Below are 24,310 nucleotides of genomic sequence, written 5' to 3'. Positions count from 1 at the left end.
GTACAGTCTGCATCAGTGCAACCTAGCTGCTCTCCCGAGGTCTGAACTGAGGTGTTGCTCCACAGGTGACAGAGGTACCCCTGTCCCCAGGAGCTGCATTCTAAAGCATGGGGACTGGCAATGCCCAAGAAAGCTGGCAAACATAGGCTGAGACCAAAGAAAAAAGAAAGGGAAAAGTACTGTACACAAGGCGTTCCTTCTCCTTTTTTGCTCAGAACATCAGGAGAGACCAGGGGATGTGGCAGTGGGAGGAGTGAGCTGGGAGGACGCCTATCAAGGAAACAGTGTAGCTATGACCTTAAAAGTTAGGGGTGCCCAGATGGGGTAAGAAACAGAATGGAGAAAAGTGCTTAGTGAGAAGGTGGAAAGGCTGGAACCTGACTAGGTTTTCTTTTGTCACTTGTAGATTCCATCACAGGAAGAGAAGAAGTCCTGTTTATATCATAATCCCTCTCCTGTGTTACAAGGACCTATAGAGAGATGGATCTGATCCCTCCTCTGGTATTTTCAGGGATGTATTAGTTGAGTAGAAAAGTTGTTTTCCTGCTTGTCTAGCTAAACAGTCCTTGAACTGCAAGGGACAGGTTAGCCCAGCAACAACTGGTGATATACTTGGTTCTAGAGCCTGTCACATGCTCTGGAGCACTGACACAAACTGTCCCACGCATATAAGCTGCATGTCCCCGGTGGTTGGTCCAAAGCATATAGGATCTGATGTAATTCAAAAGCTTTTGAACCCTTTTCCTCCTCAGCTGCCAGCTCTGCTGAGGTGTCTCTGCATCCCTGGCCTGTCCCTCAAAGGTACAGCTTCCTTCCCATGCTGAGTCCCTAGTCACACTGGAAAAACAGGAATCAAGAAAGGCTTCAGGGGCAGAAGGGAATAAAGAATACCTCGGTACATTCTTTAGCATTCTGTAGTGCTCCCCACACCCACACCCTCACCTTCTGTTCATGGTCCATACAAATGCTTGGACTGTTGCCCCTCATGGACCTCTAACCAGTCTGAAGAAGGACAAAAGGCGTATTGACTTTCATCACCCACAAAAGCAATACTCACACAGCAGCGGGCTGAGGGGCACTGCGAAAGAAGACACAGGCATGTGTCTACCAGGAAAAGACCATGGATGACTTTCACAGAAGGACCTAAGAGCTGACAAAGCCACAGTGCCGCCAACTTTCCAAGAGATAATACTCAGAACTGAATCCCCAAAAGGGTGCTTGCTGCCTAGAGAAACCTACAGCCCCAAGTGTGTTTCCACTTACCTTACTTTAGACTTTGACAGCTTGCTTCTGTGCATCTGGGCTCCTCTGAGAAGCAACAGAGAGAAGCAGGCATATCTGCATTCACATCACCCTCCAGACACTTGTGAGGAGATGTGATGAACCTCAGAAATGCCCTGAAGGGTCAAACCAATGCTTTTTCTAGCTCAATTTTCTATTTCACACTGAGAACATCTGTAAGAAGACTGTTAAATGTTTAGATAGAGGACACAAGCCTTTTGGAGCAGGCAAGGGAGCATGAGCATGGACTGAGGAACAAAACTCTAGATTTATGACACAACGGAGAGGCGCCGCCAGCACATGGAGAGAGGCCCACTCGTGACAAAGCTCTGCAGAGGTGAGGGAGCTCCTTGGGCCCAAGAACACAGCGTGCTGCCACTTCAGCCAGCTCTCCCAGCACAGCTCTACTTGTGCCTTGGAGACTTAAAATGTCTCCTAAAATTCCCACCTCAGCAGTGGTGTTTGCACCACTAAGAACTGGTGCCCACTGACACTTGTTGAATGTACATGCCTTAAGTTACAGCAGAGGAGTGGGACAAGCGTCCAGGCCCAACCTACTCCTGCTCAGCTCAGGGGATCTTACCCACAGATTTACTGCATGATGATTGGCATCTAAAAATCCTTGGACAGTTGCAGTTTTTATCAGCTTCCTCTTTTTGTATGTGCTATAAGAGCACTAAGCACAGCTTCTAGTGATGGAATACGCTCACAAACCTTTGTAGAGGCAATCCCTCTCTGAATTTGCACTGAAGTACATCAAAGAATCTGGACTTCATGTTTGATAGGACAGAGGTTCAGTTACATATAACAAGAACCTACGGACTCATCTGGGCAGATTAATGGTTCAAAATGAATGGAGAAAACCAACCTTGACAGATTGATAATCCACTGGATGTGGCAGAAGGTGTTGCAAGGGTCCATGATGCACCAGTCTGGTGTTCAGAAAACAGATACCAAGTGCTATCGTTCCAGTGTACACTCACTGATGGTCCATCCACTAGAAGCCTCAGTTCTGGAGCTTTACCAGCATCCTACCAAAGGTTGCAAATGTTCTATGTTGTGCTACCACCCAGCCCAATTCTATATATGCCCAATACTATAAATGCTCAATTCATGTCTTGGAAAATGGCTGGGTGTAGAAAATACAAACATCAGGATGCCACTCACTGCATCTGGAAATCCTATGTCAGAGGACAGAGAAGTTGGTTGCCCGTCTGTTTTTAAACACAAGGGTATTTTAGAGTAAGAAAAATAAATTTTCTCTTTTTTTTTTTTTTTCCATCTGGATGCCTCCAGTAGTGATATTTCTGGCACCGGCTGGAGGCAGAATACTTTATAAATACAAAGCCATTAAATCCCCTGCAGCAGCAACCTGATCGGGGCTGCCTTTTAATTTCCTGACATGAGCTGGCCACTAACCCAATTACCCAGAATCCCCGGAGGAGCCCTCATCCTTCCCAGGAAGCACGAAGCAAAAACCCAAGCATATTGCAGGGATGTCAGCTGAGCTTTCACTGGAATCAAATGTCTTTTCGAGAACACATGGTTTGGAAGCAGGGATGGGGGCAGGAGGGAGCGGTTGCTGGAAACGCTTTGCTTCATTGAGAGATTCTGACACTTAAAAAGAGAAATGAAACACCCTCCATTTGGTTATGTTGCTGAAAGGAGGTCCACTGTTGATTCAGTTATCTGGATTTTAGTGAACAATGAAGGCAAAGTTATGAGGTAGAAGTATTTTGAGATTGCCAGTGCCAGGAATCCCTTGTTTAGGTACTGGACAATGGCACCCAATTTATAAAATCACAGAGCCAGGCCTACTCAGGAGCAACAGGTTTGTTTCTTTGGACAGCATTTGTAACAGCCACTGGCTGCATCTGGTAAGGGAAAGAGCAGAGTTAGGATAGTTCTACTGGCTGCAGTAGGCAGGGTATTGCCAAAGGCTCTACAGACAGGTGAAAAAGGGGAACAGCTAATGGGAAGATGAGCAGGGTGAATTCTGTGGCTCTTCTCTCTTCACTTCTCATTCATATTTCAGTCCTTGGCCCTGTAGTGTCAGTATCCACACATTCTAGTGATGAGTACATCACAAATCAGATTAGACAGATAACAGTTCGGGAGCTTGGGGGATTTGTAACAAGGAATTTGGATGTCCTGTTGAATTTTAACATGTTCTCTAATCTTACTTATTGAAGTGCATTAGTATGACAAGGAGCAAAGCTTGGGAAATGAATGGTTGTACCTGGGATTACTACATCACAGCAGATACACTTCTGGGAAGAAACAGAGTCATGTAGCTGAAGTAAGTCATCCACCTTTCTTCGCTAATTGCCTAAACTCTCTCTTGCTGTTAAAGAGCCACCCTTTTCTGCATCCAGATCCAGACTTCTTTCCCCTACCTTTCTTATGTATGTAGACTTCACCCTCACCACGTAAGCAAAAACTGCTGGGTGACCCTCAGAGCAAGGAGGCCAGGCCAGAGGAGAATTTGCCTTCAAAGACATTCCGAGGGGGGCATCTTGAACATAGCAGTTTTCCTATCTGGGAATTCTTATAAGAAATGCATCTGGGAAACTTTGGATGTAAATATTTTCTGAAATAAGGTGCACTTCATCTGCCACAGGATACATCCCCAGGGCCCCTTCAGTCTTTGCCCTCTTTCTTGGAAGCCCCACAGGCCATCCTCAATGGCTAGGCATCCTTACAGGTAACATTTCTGTTTGCAGACAGATTTTGCAGAACAGGAAGGTATGCACTTCGGCTGGACAAAGCTGTAGAGAAGCCCCATTCATCTCTGCCTGCAGATACCTCAGCCAGACCACAATCAGCAGAGCACAGGCTTTCTAGGGACATAACTTCTCTACAGGGACTCTTGGATTGGGGTACGCTGGAATCACAAACTCCAAATCCAGCAGCCTCCTGTCCAGGTCTCTGAATGAGGGGGCAATTAGAGCTCTCTGAAGGCACAATCCAGATGGAAGGGAAAGTGAGAGACGGACAGCTAGACAGGCCAACACATCTGATTCTGTTGGGCTCCGCAGGCATTGCTTTCTGCCAGTCACTCTCCCCAGTGAGTCTCGCCTGCCCTGCAGCGTCACGCCTGGAGAACCTGAGACAGCAAAGCTCTGGTGTCTGTGCGGTTCCCTCGCTGCAATGCATTGATCGGAGATCTCTTAAAGAAAGTGGCCTGGATATCTGAGACACCTATTGATCGCCCCATCGGCTCTCTTCCTGCCCTGATCCTCATTCACTTGGCATTGCCCGAACAACCTGCACCTCTGTGTTAGGGACAGTCTCCCAGGTCTTAAAGGGACACGGTTGGCTCTTCAGCTCCCTGCAATCCCTTGGAAAAGAAAGAACGTGCCTAGAGACCCTCATGTGCATTTCCAAGGGGATTCTGCTTCTGCAGAATCAAGTTGAGCATTCAGGAGTAAAGTAGAGGCTTGAAGTCATTGCTACCTGCTTTTTGACATCTTTAAATACTGGTTCCCCCTGCTTGAAAAATAGGCCCGCACCACATGCTCAGTGAGCAGACAGAGGTGTGTATATCACGTGTAAGGACAATAACCAGAAGAATCTTTCCTGTCTTACCGAGAAGAAATCACAAAGCACTGAACTAGGCACGAACAGAATATCATATTTTTCTTCTTCAGAGGAAGGCAATTTCCCAGAAATGTCACGCAGTAAGTTACCAGATCAGCACCAAAGATCTCAAAGAGAGACGCAGCAAGAGACAAACTGGCTTCAAGATCTCTCATTTAGCCATAAGATCACTTTTCTCCAAACTTTGGGCAATCAAACAGGAGAAGGAACCTGGCTTAGCAGCCTTCTGCCATGGATGGACCCAAGGAAGAAGAGAGATGTAAACCAAAGCAAGCAAAAACAGGAAATACTGAAAGGGAAAATAGCACGTAGCTTGAAGATGAAAACATCCTAATGAGCACATGGGGACTGCAGGATAGGTTCTCTGGGAAAGCCAAAACACCAGGGATTTCAAAAACCAGTCAAACTACTAGAAATGTGTAACAGGGAACACTGTTGCCCTGGTGGATAAAGCGATGGATGAGCTAACAGAATGACAGATCAGAGATGTAAAAAACCAACGAACCTTTTCTAATCCAAAATCTCTTGTCAATTCTGCATTTCTGAGTAAGTCAAACAATTATGGATTTGTTCTTTCCTGAAACTCCTGGCCCTGTGGAGATCAAAGACTGTGAAGCCATTTTTTATCCCTTTTTGGATTTTGCTTTTAAAGATGGGTATTGATTGAATTCTGTATACTAATAACTTTGTGCTTCACATAAAGTTAACTAATCAGTGCTTATAACCCTTTTGCAAAGCAGTCTGACCCTTATTTCTCAGCTGGTAAAGATGAGCAAAAGAGAGAGAAAAGAAGCAGCATTTCCTACATCAGCTGACCACTCAGCATTAGGATAAAAAATTCCTGTTAGATTGCTAAAATAGGCTCTTCTCCTTCCCTTGATATTGTCAAGTGTTCGTACATCCCATTGCTATCAATAAATCTAAATGCTGTATATTCCACAGCTCTAAATATTATGGGAAGGATCACAGATACACTAACATCAATAGCAAACCACCCTTCCCTAGTGGTTTAATGATGCCAAATCAATCCCTATATGAATAACCAAAGACACTTCAGCACAAAAGCAGCCTTAAAGAGTCAAATTTCAGTTTACAATGATTTGTATCCCACAGGGTTCAGGAGGTCAGACACAGCATGGTGTGAATGAAACGATGCTGTTTGTCAGCCTCTCTCTGGTCTGGTAGGAGTTAACTGTTTTCACACAACTTGGTGGCTAAGCCACAGTTCAGACCCTGCTCTGGACTGTATTACACTCCTAGAACTGGGAGCAGAGGTTGCCCTGGCTGCAGTCAAGCCAGCACAGGCTCCTGCTGCTCAGAGCTGCCAAGCTCTGAGAGGCTCAACTGCTTGGATGAAGGGCAGTACAGACACAGGCAGCCAGCAAGCCAGGACCCGTGCTGCTGCTCTGCAGAGTGACTGGAGCCACATCATCATATTTTTATGGTTGTTTTACAAGATTAATGTGAGCAGGCTCTCTCATAACCAATGTGCTCTTCAGGCAACATCACTATCATGGACTGGTATGTGAGTGAGGGGATATAATGCTCCCCAGAATGACCACACACAAGAAAGCTGCTTTAAAGGAGTTTCTCTCTAAATCCCAAAGCAGGTGCCTCCCTCCCAGCAGAAGATCAAGACCTTCCCAACTCGATAACCTGCCGGGGAGGGATAGACTACACAAGACTGCATCTCCTTCCCTTGGTACCTGGTGTGCTCCAGCAGGAAGATATTTAACCACAGAAGCTGCACATCCATCAAAGAACAGGACAGAGTTTAACATCTAATCTACATTTTTAACAATACAGGCTGCCATCAACTTGCCTCTCAAGAAATGAGAGAGCACCAGTGCAAAGCAAAGCAGGTTCAAGTGACATCGTGCAATTCATCACTGGCTGCTAAAATGGTATGATCTGGAAGCACGCTGCATGCTGGCATCTTGGCTCCAGCACACTGGCCTTGTGCAGACCACAGCTAGCTGTTGTTCCTTTTAGACAAACGGAGGGCACTGTTCTCTGTCAGGTACAGCAGTTCAGAGGGTTACAAGTAGCTCTCCTCCTTCCTACCCCTCCTCCTCTCGGTTCCTCTCCCCGAGGGACCCAAAGGAAACAAAGCTTTAAAGCCAATCCATAAGAATGTGTTTAATTGCCACTGAATTCCCTGTGGTTCACCTTGAATGGACAAGGATTGGGGAGGCAGGGGGGAAGGGAGGAAAAGCAGCACAAGAAAAGCTGAACACTGCTTAGAGAACACCGAACAGATCAATAAGCTGAACAGGTTGAGCATGCAGGGCAGGCGACCCACAGCTCCCAGACAAACCTGTGCTCCTCAACATCTTCAGAAAGTCTCCTGAGTGGAAACATGGGCAGACCTTCAAGCACACTGTGCCATAGCTTTGCATTAACTCCATCCTTCCCTTACTAAGCCCAGACAACCCAGTCATAATCAAGCAAGAACCTTTCCTTCTCAATACTGGAAAATGACCTGGAGGGAAAGAGAACAATACCGTCCAGCCTGGGGTTCTTTCAGGAAGGAAATGGTTTGGCACAGCCTGTTTCCAGTTATCTGTTGAATTTGCTGTCACGCTGAAAGTAATACCCTAGCATTAGCGTGCTGACTAGAACCACCCTCCTCTCTGGATTGTCTTCTTGGTAATGGCCCATCCTGACTCTTCTAAAAATCCTATATAGAGATACTTTGGAAAAACCTGAGAGCACAAGTGTATATTTGCCCTAGGGGATTCTACAAGGCCTGGATTTCCAGGTCAGGACAGACAGCAACTGCATCTTACCTTCTTTCAGCATCCCCACTTTGAGGCATTTCATGAAGCGACAGGCTTGACAGGACTTGCGCCTCCGTTTTGTGATCTCACATTCATTGGTGGCTGGGCAGCTGTATTCAATATTCCCTGCAATCAAACACAGATATGGTCACTCAGGAGCCATATTCTCCTCACTGACCCAGAAGTAGGCTGAAGTGCCCAAGTATTTCCATAACCATTGGTCTCTATGTTTGCTCACTCATTTGCTCACACACACAGACCACAGCTGGCTTGTGATGGATGGCTCTTTGAGAACCCAGCACTACTTACTGGAGCTCATTTCAGAAAAAAAGCAACACTGCTGTTTGTACTGGGAGAAACCTGCCCATCCAAGGAGCTGACTCAAAGCTGGGCTTTCAGGCACACAGTATTTTCAAAGCACATCATCACTTCTTATGCTGCGTCACTTACTACCTGTTCCCTGAAGCCCTGAGAGCTAGAGCAAATCTCACTCCACATCTACCAGGTGGATGTCACCTGTCTTCTTTGTCTTGCTTTGGGTACCACAGAGCTAGGAGGTGGGATTTCCTCCTTTGCTTCCTCCTGTCAGTGACATCCTGCAGGTAGCAGGGAAGCAGTTGGTGAGAAAAATGGGTAAGATGTAAAATGCAACCTATCTATGCAAATCTTTTCAGTTTTACTTTAGTAGTCCTTATCATTTCTTTGTAGAGAAGATAATTTCTTTCCTTATTTCCTTTCATTTATGATCACAACATCACCTCCAAGACAAAACAGGAAAAGAGGCACCCCAAATTTGTTTCTGCTCATTTTGTATTTTATAATAAGCCAAGCACGTAACTGAAACATGGAAGCAGGGGTCTGATATGAGGATGGAGTGGATAGTACACTGAATGACATGTAAAGCAGCAATTATTTAGCCCTAGAAGACAACAAACAGAAACAGTTGTCTTCATCCTGACATTCACTGTGAAGATGCTTCTGAAGAGGACTATTCAGTTTTTGCTGTGGAGCAGGACCAGAAACCTGGCGTCAACAGTGATGATGTACTGCTAGGCAGTCTGGCTACTAGGTAAAACAGGCAGCTCCAAAAGGGATTTCTAAAATCTACAATTAGTTCAGAAGGATGGAAAGGTTGCTTTGGTGGTTCAGAGCAGGAAACTGAGAGCCAAGAGTTCACTCACAGCTGTAGGAAAGAGCACACGTGAGAGCAGAGAGGGGACACAGCCTGGACTTTGTATGCCACCAGATTAGAAGGGAAGCTCCCAGTTCAGTAACACCAGGACAGGACACTTGATTTTTGTTCCTAGATATGCAATGGATTTCTAGTTCTTGTTCAAGACCCTTCTTTTCTCTGCATATATGCATACAGTTTCTAGGGGTGATAACTAGATCTTGGGACTAACTAAGCAGTCAGAGAATCCACTGACAATCAGACCTAAAAGAGAGATAGATTCAAAAGGAGGAAAGCACCATTTTATTTATTTCATTATGCTCGGCCCTTGCTGGGTGAAACCTCAGAAGCATACAGCCCCTAGAAGTACAGACATTATCTGCCTGCTAGTTACAAACCTGCCCTCTATCTTGTCACAAGACCTGCAACTTGACTTTAAGCTCCAGGCTGTCCACCTCATTCCTCACCATTGTTCCTTCATGCCCAAAATGCAGCTTGTCCACACACACACAAAAAAAACATTGCACAAGTTGCTTCCATTCAGACCGTATTTGGTCATTGTGCAGCACCTGAATTTCAATAGCTAGCAATGTACCAAGGTTCTCAGAGAGCTGGAAATTGAGATTCAGCTATGATCTCAGGGTAATAAACTCCTGCTGTAGACACAGAGCTCCACTGCCTTACAGATTTCTGAATACAGAGGCCTGATCTCTACTTGCTGTGCCCAGCACAGGAAGGAACAGAGCAGGAACAAACCTGGAATAAAACTCCACCATAATCTCACTTTTGAAGGTCTTGCCTTAGTTTCAATATTCACCTTGCATACCAAAACCAGCACCGGGGCTTTGGAGAGCAAAATATTTCATTTTTTATGGTTTCAAGGCCAAAAATTCACCCCCTAAGACAGAGACACCCAAGGGGGCACAGAGCCCTAACAGCAGCAGAAGGCAATGACAGCCCTTTCCAGAAGTTCAAGGTCCCTCTACAATGAGTCAGGCAGATCCTTCAACTCCTTCATGCCTCCCCCTGACAAAGTACTGGCAGTGGTCTATGTAGCCTAGATCACAACTCAACTGTGAAAGTGTCAGAGTAAGTACTGGGTATCGTATATACCATATAGGGACATATAATTTGAATATGCAGCTTTCAAAGGCATTCTGTACTGGGATCACAACTGTTAAAGCATCAGAAGGGAGTGGCCACTGGGCCAGCTCCCCTTCCCATATGGCAACACAGCAGCCACCATGTGGTGCTGCAGCCATAGGGTTTATAGGTATGTGAAAGTGAGAAAAATACACCTACCAGTGGGACGTCCCTTTCAGCGTGTGTTATTGCCTTCACATTGAACGCAGGCTTGCATGTTCTTACATATACCCCGTTCCCAGTCTCAAGGAAGAAAGCACCAGCAACCATGTCCTGCAGCCCGCTCTGCTGGGTAAATGCTAGAGGTGAAGCCCAGTGTGCTCTCTCCACACAAGAACTGCCACTAGAAGATACAAGACAGTGCTGCCAAGCTAAACAGACTTTTTTATCAAGCCCCAAATGCACCCTGTACTGGATGGACTGAAAGCTACAGCTGGGGGCAATATCCAAGTGTTTGCAGGCAGTCACCAGGGAAGGCACTATCAGCATTACCCAGGCAGAATTCATCCAAGAAAAACTCGTCTCCAAAACTTCGTAACAAAGTTCTCTGACTTTTTTCATTGTTTGTTCTCTCAATTTCTTTTATGGGTCCTGGGGCCGGCTGCCAGCACAGCGAGCTGCTCGCAGCTCCTGTAATTTCTGTAAGTGCCCTATGATAAAGTGATGAGATTAACTCATCGGAATTCCAGCAGCCTCGCAGCGGCTGGCGGTCACACCATCAGCCTGGCTGCTGGCGCTTAGAGAGTGCTCCCTCTTTGCTACAGCAGCTGGGGTGCAGAAGGGCCTCTGTGCACACAAGAGTTCAGACAGACAAGTCCTTATACGAGTATAAATTTGTGGCACGTATTGTATTGTGAATTGTAGATTATGTGACCTAGAAAGACAAGGCAAGAAAATGGGATAATCTAGTAGACAAGGCCTTGCTTTGAACAGTCATTTATTAGAAAAGCTTTCCTTGATTTAGGTAATATTTACATTTGATCCAAAAAACCTGCTAGGACCTCACCGATGCCACCACACAAGGCTGACCTAAAAAACAGCTTCAAAAAAACCAAGTGGCTGCTGACCAGATCAAAGTCTGGATTTGTTCTGAGCTTTCCTCTTGGAGGTCAAATCACTTCCTCTCTGTGTCCTGGTCTTCCCATCATCAAAATTGGGTGAGCTACCAAACCTGTCTCCTGGGGGGATCGTGAGTCTTGATTCATTAGGGTCTAACTGCACTTTATAGCCTTTAGATGAGAGATGCTAAGGAACAGCCAAGGACTATTGAAGTGACAGGTCGTGTATTTTTATGCTGGAGAACTGTAAAATTACCCTATTTTCTGCAAAATAGAGACCTTTGACTGTTAAACAGTTTGGAACAAAATATTCAGTGAACACATAATTGGAATACCTGAAAATTGTACAGCAGAGCTTGGAGTCTCCTAGATGACACGTCCTCTCTGGAAGGGGAGGATCTGGGAAGGGGGAGAACGACTCCTGGAGGTTGGGGAATATGGTAACTTGTCACACAGCTCCTGCTCATGTTATGGACTTGGTTCCTCAAGGGAGATGAGCTCAGAATTGGTATAGCACTCAAAGCACAAGCTGCTCACCCCACTTACTCAGATCCTGCCTATTCCACCACATACAAGAAAGGAAACTTAGGGACAATCAAACAGAAATAACCAGGAAAGTCTTCAGAGATGAAGCCTTTTCAACTTCTGCTTTCTGAAACAAACAGGCAAACAACTGAACCTCTTATTTCCTTCTGGTTTCTTCTGCACTCCTCTTCACCATTCTTTCCCTATCCTCTTCCTTGCATGCTCCATCCTGCTACTGCTGCATACCCATCTCTCCCGCCCTCTGTTTCCTTAGTCAAGCTTCCCCTGAATTCCAGTGAAAAGCCTACATTTCAACGTATTTGCTATTAAATGCCAAGTTTTGTTTGTTCAGGATGAAAGTTTTCTTTCACCCCTATGATTTGATGCAACACACTGCAGTTATGACCAGCAGCATGGTGCCACAGTGCTGGTCCTGTGGTGCCAGAGGGCTGGGAAAAACTCACAGGAAAATCCATCTTGCAGCCTTCCCAGCTCATGCATTTGTTGCCTTTTATCCTTTCTCTCTTTCTTTTTTTCTTTTTTTCCTTCAAGGACTGCTTTCAGAATATTGTAGGTTTAGGGGAGTTCTATCAAGCACAGAGCATCGTGCCTTGCAAACTTTTGTCCAGAATCTGTTTGGTTTTGTTTTTTCTTTTTTCTCCAATTCCAAAGGCAAGTGATTATTTGGTGTCCCACTGAAAAAAGACCTAAAAACTGCAAAATGGCCCATGGTGAATGACCAGCAGTGTCTCTGCTCTCAGTGGGCACCAGTCCAATCTCTTCTACAGCAGGACAAGGGAACACTGATAGGAAGCATGCAGGGGATTCTCTGTTACCTTCCACTTAAATTAGCTGAGACATCATAATCTGAGTCCTGGTGTGAGGACAGGTACTTTGTGAAAATCAGAGGAAAATCTCTATGAGAGCAAATAGGGGTCTCTCCAGGTGTAGTACCAGCACTGTTTGCCTTCTCTGCTCCATGCAAAAGGACTTGGACATTTTTGCACAGTGTTGGTCAAGTCACCCTCTTGCCTGCATGTGGCTGCAGGACTTGAGCCCTGGGCAGCACACAGCTTTCTCTCAGCCTGACGCAGTTCCTTGCAGACAGGTTTCTGACACGGAAGTATTTACCTATTGAAGTTTTGGATAACAGATCCTCTGCACAAAGCAATCTCTACGGATGCACTGAGGCAAAAATAAAATGCAAAACTAACAAGGTTGAATTGGACTGCAGATGATTTTCTGACTTCAAGTACTAGAGCTATGATAATAAATAGCAGTCGGGCACTAGATCCTGGAAATACTGTGCTTTTTCTAGCCATGCTACAAAAGTTTTGGGAAGTCTAAGACACTGTGTTTTTGCTGTGAGTTCCCATCTGAGAAATATGAGAAGGACAGAGGGACAGGACAGAGCTGACTGCCACAGCCACTACTGCAGGGTCACAAACCTCCCTCCTGCATCTCACAGGTTCTTTGCTGCACTTGTGGAAGACTTTTGCGCTCAGGAAGATGTGCAGACTCTCTCAGCTGCTCTTACCTTCCCAGCAGCCATGCTGATCACTATAAATACAACCAGGAGGCCCTAAAAGACCACAGATTTTGTTTCAAGCCTGTTATAAATCCACATAAATCTTCTGAGTTGCATTATCCACATTTTAAGCCCCTTAGTGGTGTAAAGGCATCCAGGCACAGCAGCTGTGTAGTGATGTTCACAGAGTTTGAAGTTTGCAAGACTCAAGCAGAGAATCCATGCAGATGCTTTGCCTGATAAACACCCTGGCCATTCAGAAGATGATGTTAAAGATGCCTCTTCTCTCTCTCTCTCCAATGCCCCAATTTTCCTCAACATGAATTCTTGTAAGTCCTGTTGTTTCGCCTTATGGGTATGAGTTCCAAGCACACAACAGACTGACTCACAAAGATCAGAGAGGGAAATCTTAATTCAGGTTTATTTTGCTGACTTTAAGATTTTATATTAATGGTCATTTTAGAAATAGCCTTAATTTTCACTATTTGAAAATGAAAAATAGATGAAGGGCAGTAATAATCATGAATATGTTGAATAATAAGGGCAGCCATATGGTTATGTAGCACTGTTCTTAGTTTAATGCTCAGAGAAGTAAAACTGTTTACCAGTTAGAACTGAAAAACAAAAGCTAATGACAATTATTTGATTGATTTATAATGTTCTATCTGCTGAGCAAACTACTACAAGAATGAATAGTCAGATTATGAATACGTATCCATAGCATTTGTCTTAAATTTGGATGAGAGAATTATGTAGGATTTCTGTGGAATATGAATTTTAAAAGTTTTTAATTCAGAAATATTCAAACCATTACCTTTCTTGTAACAGACCTGTTTCATTTCATTTAACTAGTATGAAAGTTTGCTTTCAAATCAGACCTGTCTTAAGCAACAACAGTAGCACATTTCAAGATGCCCAGAGAAGCTGTGGGTGCCCCATCCTCAGAGGTGCTCAGGATGAGGCTGGATGGGGCCCTGGGCAACTTCGATGTGGTGGGTGGCAGCCCTACCCATGGCAGGGAGGTTGGAACTAAATGATCTTTAAGGTCCCTTTAACCTAAGCCATTCTATGATTCTATGATTTTACGACCAGAGATACACAACCACATCCCTGCTGGCTTTCAGCCCATCTCCTTCCCATCAGTCAAAAAGCAGTGGACTTCATGATGTTGAGGACAGCCTGGACTCACCTGGCTGAAAGGAAGAGTAAGTGGCAGAGCTGTCAGGCTCTGCCATACTTTAATTAAAAAAAAAAAACAAAAAACAAACTTTACCTCAGAAAGCCCTTTTCACTCAAAAAAAAGTCTGCAAATTGGGTGTAATACAGCTGAAGAATGAGTACCTTTTGGAAATGTTTTTGCCTGTCTCTTGTTTGTTATACTTGAGCTCTTTCCCATGTATACACAGGGTTGAGTGGATACAGCATCACTACAGCACAGCCCTAGGAATTTTACATTTTCCTGAGTCAACCAAAATGTGCAATCCTATTGCCTACCCAATCTCCCTAGGCTCAGCCTTCAGCTCCATAGCTAGAACCATTCACACTTGGCACAACACACTGGGCTCTCCCACTACTGGGAACTGAAGCATTTTGGTACCTCGGTTACTAACACAAGCTGATGACAGGGTGAGAGAAATCTTCACTTACTCCTTCCCCCCATCTGTTACACGTTAACAGGCAATCAATTAGGGAACCACAGGGAGAATATGGCTGTGCTGGGCAGGAGGGCTTGGAGAGAAGCAGTCTCCCTTCCTAGGATGAAATCAGCTGATGTAATACTAAGGCTGATTACAGGTTCTAGTTACTGTTGCTCTGGATCATTTTCAACTTCTCAAAACTTCCTAGATTTCTTTTTCCTCTCCCCAGGTTAAGCCTATATTCCGCTCTGCCACAAAGAAGTTCTTGTATTGCTCCCATGAGGAGTTAGTTTTTCATCATCTTCCTGTATAAAAAGCCTGTAAGGGCTTTGCTTCAGAGTAATACCCTTTCCCTCCTTTAGTACCCAAACGTGCCAAAAAGAAACACAGGGAATGGGTCCAAGTGCTGGAGAAGGAACAGAGTCTGTGCTGACAGTCAGAAGTGCAACTAAAAGTCCAATCACAGGAGATTCAGCAATGATAAATCACAGAAATTCTGCCAGAGCATAGGCCAATACTCAAGGGATAGACACCCTTTCCACATGGCATAATGAAAAAGGAAGACTCAGTGGGGCAATACAGAATGATCATCTCCATAGCAGTATAGTGGCATGGAGATACACCTGGAATCTTAAAAAAATTAAATGAAAAATAGTCAGTTCTGTAGAGATCCGTGCTAATCTGCACTCTGTATTGCTCTGTTCACTCCAGAATTGAACATTCCTAGTGAAGGAGTATTAATTAAGTACGACTGGCCCAGTCAATGAACGAAAAAAAAAAAGAAAAAAGAAAAAAAGAGTGCTTTCCCCACAAGTGGACTTACTTCATTTCACAGAAGTCTAGAGAGTGTTGGTGTGGTGGGCTGACATCAGCCAGCTACCAACACAACGGCTTGCTCTCTAGTCAACCCACTAGTATGCTTTCTATTGCAAAGTGAATTCTTCTGCCCTTTTTTTCAGTTAGAGAGTGTAAGAAGCAGAGAGAGTATCTGTGTGTTCAGACACGTTTGCTCATACATAGTCTGCTTGTGTAAGTACAACCAAGGATCTGAAGATATCAGAGCCTGCCCGTATGCACTTCTACTTTCAGCTGTATTGTTGGACCTGCACACGTACACATCTGCAGCATGCCTTTGGCACTCAGGACACAGGCATATACCATATATGTGAATTGTATTCACAAGATCAGTGAGCGGCAATTTGTCTACTTATACACGCACTGAGGTTATCAGTCATCTAAGGAATTTCTGATCATTGGTTAAGACTGACAAAAATTGGTACACTGTACCTTGAATAGTCCTCTTGAAGAAGGCTTTGCATGCCTCACAGGAAGCCACACCGTAATGGTACCCAGAAGCAATGTCCCCGCACACCAGGCACAGCCGCTTGGGGATGGCATTAAGCATGTACTCGCACTTGGTGGGTGAATCCTCCATGATGGCACTGGCGCAGTCATCGTATCGCTTACGGCAGGACCCACCACCAATCCCTGTGCCATTGAACATGGGTGGTGAGTCCAGGCCGTTGGGGTGGCCACCCATGGCAATGCCGTAGCCACCGCTAGCGTCGGAGGAGCCACTTGGGCTGTGGTGGCTGATGGCATCGATGCCAGATGATGGGCTGGAGGGCTCGGTTTTGATGAAGGACCCACAGCTGGAGGAGAGATGCCGCTCCTCCGTGGCCATTCTGCCAAGCAGCCTGCAAAGAGAGAGCAAAGATGTTCAGTGGCCTCCTGGCTAAATGCAGCTCCAGAGTAGTCAAAAGAGAGCTCTCCTTTCCCACCTCAGTCCAATTCCAGTTGCCTCAGGCAGTCCAAAACCACACAGGTGCTTCTCCTCAGGGATACAACACAAATCACTAAGAACCACTGCCTACTTCCCACCAAATCACACAGAGAAAGTCTAGGCCATTCATGTAAATCACAATTTCAGGCTGTTCACAGGCTAGCGCTTGGAAGGGGCATCAGTGCTGATGAGACAGAAGCTACCCAGAGCAGACAAACCCTGGGAAAGCAGAAAAAAGTGAGCCTATCTGTGGCTGGCCAAATGAAAAAGATTCTCAATTAGTTCAGGATTCCCTGCCCTGGCTCTAAGCAGAATACGCAAGCACACTCTGCAAGAAGGATCTATTCAGAATGGATTTTCTTTTGTAATACAGAAGCTCTGTGTTATTTTCATGTTGGATTCACTGCTCCTCTTCATTAACATCACTAAAATGGGAGCTCAGAAACTGAAAGAAACTGATCTGATCAAAAGTGTCATCCAGCTTAATCTTAAATATTAATCTTTCTTTTGTTTACTCTCAAATTTCCACTTTTTATAGAGTCATATGCTCTGAAGTATATGCAGGGATGGCATCTTTACCAAATTTGAAAGCTTTTGTTATTATTAACTGCAGTCAAAGGTAATCTTATTGTTCATCTGAAAGTTCAGTCTTTTTTTAGAACACTGCTAATTCTGATGATATCATATGGAAATGAGCTGCAGGATTACTCGTTTAGTCTATGAACAAATAAAAAAACCCAATCACCTCTATTGTGCATGCTGTATTTGCAGCCGCCCAGATTCCCTGGACATCTCCAAATTCTCCTTCTTCTGTCCTGTACTTTTCCTATGTTCTCCTAATTCAGACTTCCATTATCCATATAATTGTTCTTCATGCATTCACACAGAAGTTTTGCAAATCTCAGATCTTTTTCATCATCCATCTCTGAATTTCATCTACTTTGGCTATTTCTGTTCAGTGCAGAAGAATTCAATGAGGCAACTCCTCAATAGTATGAAACTGGCACTATTCCACCACTTCTCCAGCTGATGGTCTGGATAGCAGTCAAGACAAAGGTATCCCATCAATTACCTAGCGACATTTCCATATTTTCAATGTTATTTTCAGCCCATCACTTACATAACTCCTTAAGTTATTTGCTTGTTTTCCCCTCCCATAAAATTAGTTATCAGTTCTTTAACAGACCATATCAGCAAGTTACTTACTAAGACTCTCAGATCTTTTCAAGAGTTGCTACAGTTAATTTAGAATCCATTAAGATCTACGAAAAATCAAATTAATGCCTTCTGGAACACAACGCTGCAATGGTCAGCAGTGCACTTCAGCTACCACTGTGCTGTCCACGCACCTAGCGTTGGTACAATCCTCTGGGGTTCTTCAGTCTTTCTTGATAATGTACTGTCATCTGCAGAGTCTGACTGCTCACCCACTTTGAAGATCATTAATGCATGAATCAAACACCTCAACACAGAACTTTTTGGGCTGTCCATGTTAACCTTTCCCATCCTGAGAATTGACCTCCACTTCTTCTCTGGATAGGGTATGCCTACTCTTTGTTTTCTGTCTCAGACACTTTTAAATTGATAATAGTATTAACCTGAGAGGTCAGATTTTCTCTCCAGCAAGATAATTTGTCAACGGTTTTTAAGAAAACCTAAAAATATGCGATCAAGTGATTTTCCTGATGACATGTCCAAAGAATTTTAACTGCCTGGAGATGCTTGAATTTCTTCTTGGAAGGTCCACTGGTTTAAAGTTACCACACCATGGTCATGTGGGTAATTTCCATTTCTATTTCAGTTTCAACCTATTTACCTGGTATTTATGGCAACGCCTCCTGCCAAGAGGTCTGACCCATCAGGTGACAGGACAAAACATTTTGTGACACAGCAACACTGACGTGGATACATTACACACATCATTTCTGTGTGTCTACTGATATGAATGTACATGTCTGATACACAACAGCTTTACAGTTCTACATCCTTATGATCTCATTTGACCCAAGTATCTCTTGATTTTCCTTTCTCTGTTTCATTGTCAGCATTTGACCTCATCCCCCATCTCCAGGAATCGATCATACAGGTCCATTATTTGGCAAGATGGTTGACCTTGAGCCTATGGGCAGGCATCTCACGTTCCTGGGCTGCTTTGCCTGGTGTTACTTGAGAGGGATCAAGAGTTTAGTCCCACTCAGAGACAGTGTGATGAGTTGATGAATCCCCATGTTTTTCCCAGAAAAGCAGAAAGCAAAGCAAAAAGCTGCTGTGCTGGCCAGATTCTGGAACCTTTCTCTACCTGAGGGGTGCGTATGTAATAAAAACCTGAAGATTACCAGGCATAGAAGCATGAGATTAGGATCAAAGTGGAAAGCAAAACCACCATAAAAAAGACTTTTCTGCACTGAGGAACTCCACAGAAAAAGGAGCTGAAGTTGCATGTTAAGGGCAGACAGAGGACAGCACTATGAAAAAGGCATGACAAGGAGGTAAACTGAACTGTCAGATTCAGTCAGGTAAGTTCAAATCCCAGCTTCTGTCTCTTAAAAAGCCCAGAATCCACTGACTGGGAAGAAATGAAGGAGCAAAAAACAAGATTCTGAATTGTATTAGAAAAGATACTGAAAACTGGGAGTAGAAGGACTTCAGAGAATTAAGGTTAAACAGAGGTGACAGAAGTCTTCTGTGTCTGTGCTTATATCTACTCCAAGCACGGCATATTCATTTCACATTCTTCATGTTAGCCATGTATAAAACAGACTCAGCCTGGTACACCTCCTCATCTTAATGGCACCCTTTACAAATCCAAAGTCAAACCTCAATATGGAAAACAGAGCTACTACTGCTATGGCTGGTTGTCGGAGCATGAGGCTGTTCACTTTTTCAGATTTGGAAGTATTTTTGGAAGTCCTGTCTACTGTATTAGTAAATGTAATCACTATTTGCAAGACAAGATGCCACAGTGCAGTTTACCTAGGAACACTGCCCTCCCAGGCCATCATAAACCAGGGAATCACAAAAAGGACGGGACAGTTGTTCGCAAACACTTCTCAGAACTGCTGTCATAGCTCCAGACCTTACTGTGTAAAAAAAATCTTAGTTCTGAACTGATAGACTTGAAGGCTAGCACCATTTTGTCACCAGCAAGTTATGGGAAGCTGGATTTGCCTCAAACAGACTCAGTGAGGTGTTTCTGTCCACTAGGAAAAAATAACAGAAAAAAAAAGGTTAGATCAGTGTCCTAGGTCCAACTCACTTCTCAACTCACAGCCTCAGTTATGGAAGCTGCCATACAGTGACTGTCTGGTGGTCAATCAAATATAGCAACAAAACCCTACATCCTTACAGTCAAGGATGCTCCTTTTCCTTTCAGTGAGACAGTAACACATAGCAAGTTCTGGTTAGGTTTGAACAAGTGCTTTACATACAAAAGCCCTTAGCACCAAGACAGACCAAAAACCAGAGCTAGGGTGTATCCACTCATTCCAGAGGTTGGGTTTTTCTTTCGTGTCCTCCGGTACAACTTGCATAGTTGACTAATGGGCAGTAGACACTGAGTTAAGCCTCTCCATCTCTGACTTTTTACAAGTCCCACAGAGATCCCATTGTGATTTTTAAGCAGACTCAGTATGTCCCCTGGCAAGAAAAAAAATGTATTGAACTTCAAGAACAGTTAAACATTTTTTTGCAAAGAGTTCAAAGTGATGAACAGCCATTTTGCTCAGCTCTGGTTACCTTAATAGGAAAGTGAAAGGAGAGAGACTTGATCCAACTCTCCTTTGCGCTGGCACAGGAAACTCCGTTACTATTTCTGTGCCCATGTAACAAGCTTAGAGGTTCTAAACATTTCATTCTTTTCACCTTTCCTCATCATAGGTCATTCCCTCTAATCCCTTTAGCATCTTTGTGGCCTTTCTCTGGACTCATTCCAGCTTACTTGGGTCTTGCAGCAAGGTGCCCCGAGTCGCACACTGCAATGATGCCACAGCAGTTCAGGGGAGAGACTCTCCAGAAAGTGCACAGTCAGGCAGACTTACAGGCCAGCCATGTGTAGCTTCACTAGCCATTAGCCTGCACCCCAGCTCACATCACTGCATACCCACTGTCTCACTAGTTCTCAGAACTCAAGCTGCTTTGCCATCTTGCTGTGCACGATATGAAATTCAGACTCTTCCTGTTCTAAAGTAGATCTCATATCACCTTTAAAGCACACACCACTAATTTTCACTTGTTTTATCAAAGCCAAGGTCTTTTAATAATGCTCATTTTTTCAGCCTAGATTTTTTTTTTTTAAACACTGATTTGTTTCTAATATCTTTCAGTTGTGTCAACTGTAAATTTAAGAACTAATCTCTTATATTTTCCTTCAGGTCACTAATGAATACTTAAAGCCAAAGCAGCACCCTTTTGGACACCACCTTTGCAGAAGGATAAAGAATGTCTATAACCCTTCCGTTTATACTCTGTCAGCTAATCCATGATTCATTTCACAGGATTTGTATCAAAACCAATTTGATCTAATTTCCCTAATAAGATCTTACACAGCTTTGTGTCAAAAGCTCATGCACAGCCCACAGACAGTCTATCCACTGCTTTCTTTTTGCCCACTAATTATCTAATTGTATCAAGAAAGGTTATTGTCTAACTACTCTCGCTTCATAAACCCACTGCTGTTTATCACTGATGATGTTGTTAGCCTTTGTGTGCACACTGCTATCAGACAAGTATGCTCTGATCTCAGTGATCCTGAATGTAAATATGCAGGTTTAGACCAAGTCAGGATTGTGCTTTAGGTGCTCCCATGCCTTTAGTGTTATCTCTTTTGAGCAGTGATGTTGATTTGATATTAGAAATTTCTCCTATTTTTCTCTATCCTTTCACCCTTTGCTACTTCTCTATAAAGTTCATTACACATTTTCTGAGGTTTTTTTTTTTCTTTTGCCACAAATAGTCATTTGTAGCTATAACCATCTTATTATCCCAGTTCTAGATAAGAAAATGACATCAGTATTTTCTAACTACAAGCCTTTACATGCCTTAAGAGACAAACCCAGAGGTGGGTCACAGCTACTTTCAAGAGAGCTAGAACAGTACCTGTCGCTGTTACAGAAGGTAGCTTTCTCCTACCAATAGGATTCTCTATCAGCTAACATATCCCAAATTCAGTAACTTAATTCCATCTGCACAGCTCCAAGTGCCAATGCAAAACCAAGTGTCTGACCCTGCATGTTCTCCATGCAGTGCTCCCTACTCCGAATAGGAGCTAGGGAAGTTTAGAAGTGTTACTGCTGATGTTCTCTAGTGGATGATCTCAGTACATTATCTTCAACAAGAAAAGCAAGGTTATCTCAGTGCTATACTCGTTTCTTGAAGGAAGGTAGGAATGAGCATCAGAAGTTCTGCCATGTAGGCCAGTCCTTCTGCCAGGATTTTCTGATTAAATCATATAGCCACCAACACAGCATGCTGGAGGTTTCCAACATTAAAACTGAAGTTGTCATTAAAACATATCTGAAATACATCTGTGTAGTTAGTATGAACATGGGTAATGAGTGAGCAAATGAACACTCTCTCATAAATTCCTCAGAACAAAACCTTTTTTTTCCCCAGGTACAAGAAACAATGCAAAGGTCAGAAATGGGCTTTTGTGGTGGTTCTCACAGATGGACATAGACTCCAGACAGAATTCTATTCTGAAAAGTCCTGTGATCCACCATAAATTGAAGAGCCCTGCAGGCAACATGCTGGTATGGCTTGCAACTTCCACAGCTCTATGGCTGTGCTTCTGGTTCTCTACATTAGTCCTGAAGGTCACAACTGGGGAGGCCTCATAGTGAAATCAAGCTTTGCTGAAAAAAAAACTGAGAAGGCTGCCACTGTAAATCTGTTCACTTTACTTCCCAACCTGTGACAAAACCATGCTTTGGATTGCACTGACATTTTTAGACCAGCCATGGAACTTTAAAGACTCTTTAATAAGAAGAAACACCAACAATTAAACAGTTTAAAAAATCCAACCTTTCCATGGTTACAGGCCTATTTTTACTATCAGTATTCTAATAATACCCAGGTGACAAACTTACACTGCTTGTGAAAATGAGATGTGCATATCATGCCATGATGCCATTGGGGCAAGACAGACTTTGCATCCTCTGTGGGCCATACGAGAGGGCTTCACAACTCATAGCTGGCTGACAAGCACTAGATCAGCTTCTCAAACACTTGCCACAACCTCAAGAACAAGCCAAATTTTGTCAGGTGGCTTTTTTTAGATACAGAAGCAAATAATGTTTTCCAAATGGCAGGCTAGACATGACAGCTGCAATAACAACCTGAGTAATTAATTATAGGGTACAGGCACAAGGCGTTCATAACACAGGGCCAAGTGGCTCCCACCTGCGGGCTCCACTTGCACCATAGACACTCATGCATGGCCCTGGCTCTTGGCCTCCCATGTACTGTTGGGGGCAAGGCCTGTCCTGCCCTGTTGCTCCATTTGAACCTCAGATGAGAGGACCATCATCATCTAGAGACACTGCCTCATCCTGCCTGACAGATCTTTTCCATGCAATGGTCTGAGAATAATGGGATCTGCTAATGTGTCACTTCTGTGCAGTAAGTAATTGTGGATAACTCAGCCCTAATCACCGTGGTTCAGAAAGCTGTTGTGGGAATATTCTGTCACACAGGAACATATTCTGCACCCAGGGCAAACTTTAGTTCTCTCTGGAGGCAAAAGCCTGGGTACTGCGTGGGTGACAGGCTTAAATACCAAGTTGGGTGCCAGATCATAAGCAGAAATTGCCAAGGTATCAGTACCTAGGTTTTAGAAGGTTTTACTTAAATCATAGCTTTTTGCTTTGCTATAAAGGGTAAGACAGTCATAAGCTCAAATCAACCTAAATATTTTTCTCTGGAGTGTAAATATGATTTCTAAGGGTTCTGTCGTGCTTGCTAGCAGGAGCTCCCTTTGGCTTGCATAGGCTATGCTGCTATTCTGCAAAGTACAGCAAGACCCAGAGACACTCTCTGCAAAGCATTCATCCCTAGTATAGACACATAATAAATACTGCCTTCAGAACAAACACAGATCATAGCAAAACACTGATGAGTTTGCTCGAGTGGATGGCACTTCTACTCCACAGCATGAACACCAACCTGGACAGTCAGGTTGTAACAAGGTGCTACTGTCAGCATTTTTTTTTTTTTTTTTTTTTTTTTTTTTTTAATAAATGCAATACACCGTTCTAACTCTAATTGCAATCTTTTCTGTTGCTTCTGGCTCTACTGGGCATCTGGACCTGGCTTATTCTGTACAAACGCATCACACTTGGCTTGCCTTTTAAACTTACTTTGAAGAGAGAGATGGACTTTTGAATTTGCTTTGTAATTTGAGGAGGTCAGGCAAAGAATTTTTGAGTCAGGAGGCTGAAGCATCTAGAAAGTAAATATGACAGGTAGCCAACAAAATGCTAGAGCTCTTCAGCTGCAAGAGTCAACCAAAAGACCTGTCTCCAGTGTCAGCCCTGAGATGAACTGCATTATATGAGATCTCCTGAAGTGGGTTGTGGCATGAGACAGTTCTGTCATGTAGACTGGAAGAGAAGATTCCTTGCACAGGAGTGAGCAAAGGAGTTCCAAGCTGGGTTCTTCTGCTAGATAAGGAGATGCAGGACAGCAAGTGCACATACTCTGGCTCTTATACAAATAGTATTTGCTTGTCTAATGCCCACAAGACATTTTTATCCCTTTGACCCATAGTACAACCAGAGCACAGTTACGTATCAGTAGATTTGCTCCAGTC

General features: G+C 43.9%; 1 protein-coding gene across 7 annotated transcripts in view; it reads right to left on the bottom strand.

The window, feature by feature from the left end:
- Nucleotides 1-24,310, bottom strand: part of ESRRB (estrogen related receptor beta) — a 159,212-nt gene that overhangs the window by 22,641 nt on the left and 112,261 nt on the right. For all 7 annotated transcript variants that reach the window (XM_048949009.1, XM_048949011.1, XM_048949012.1 and 4 more), the window contains 2 exons: nucleotides 16,011-16,420; nucleotides 7,671-7,787 (listed from right to left, as the gene is read on the bottom strand). In XM_048949009.1, coding sequence (XP_048804966.1) covers nucleotides 7,671-7,787; nucleotides 16,011-16,420 — 527 coding nt within the window. The remainder of the gene's footprint in view (nucleotides 1-7,670; nucleotides 7,788-16,010; nucleotides 16,421-24,310) is intronic.

Source organism: Lagopus muta, chromosome 6 (genome assembly GCF_023343835.1).
Source record: "Lagopus muta isolate bLagMut1 chromosome 6, bLagMut1 primary, whole genome shotgun sequence".
NCBI lineage: Eukaryota > Metazoa > Chordata > Aves > Galliformes > Phasianidae > Lagopus > Lagopus muta.
The sequence above is the reverse complement of the archived record's forward strand: the minus strand, read 5'-3'. Positions and strand labels throughout refer to the sequence as shown.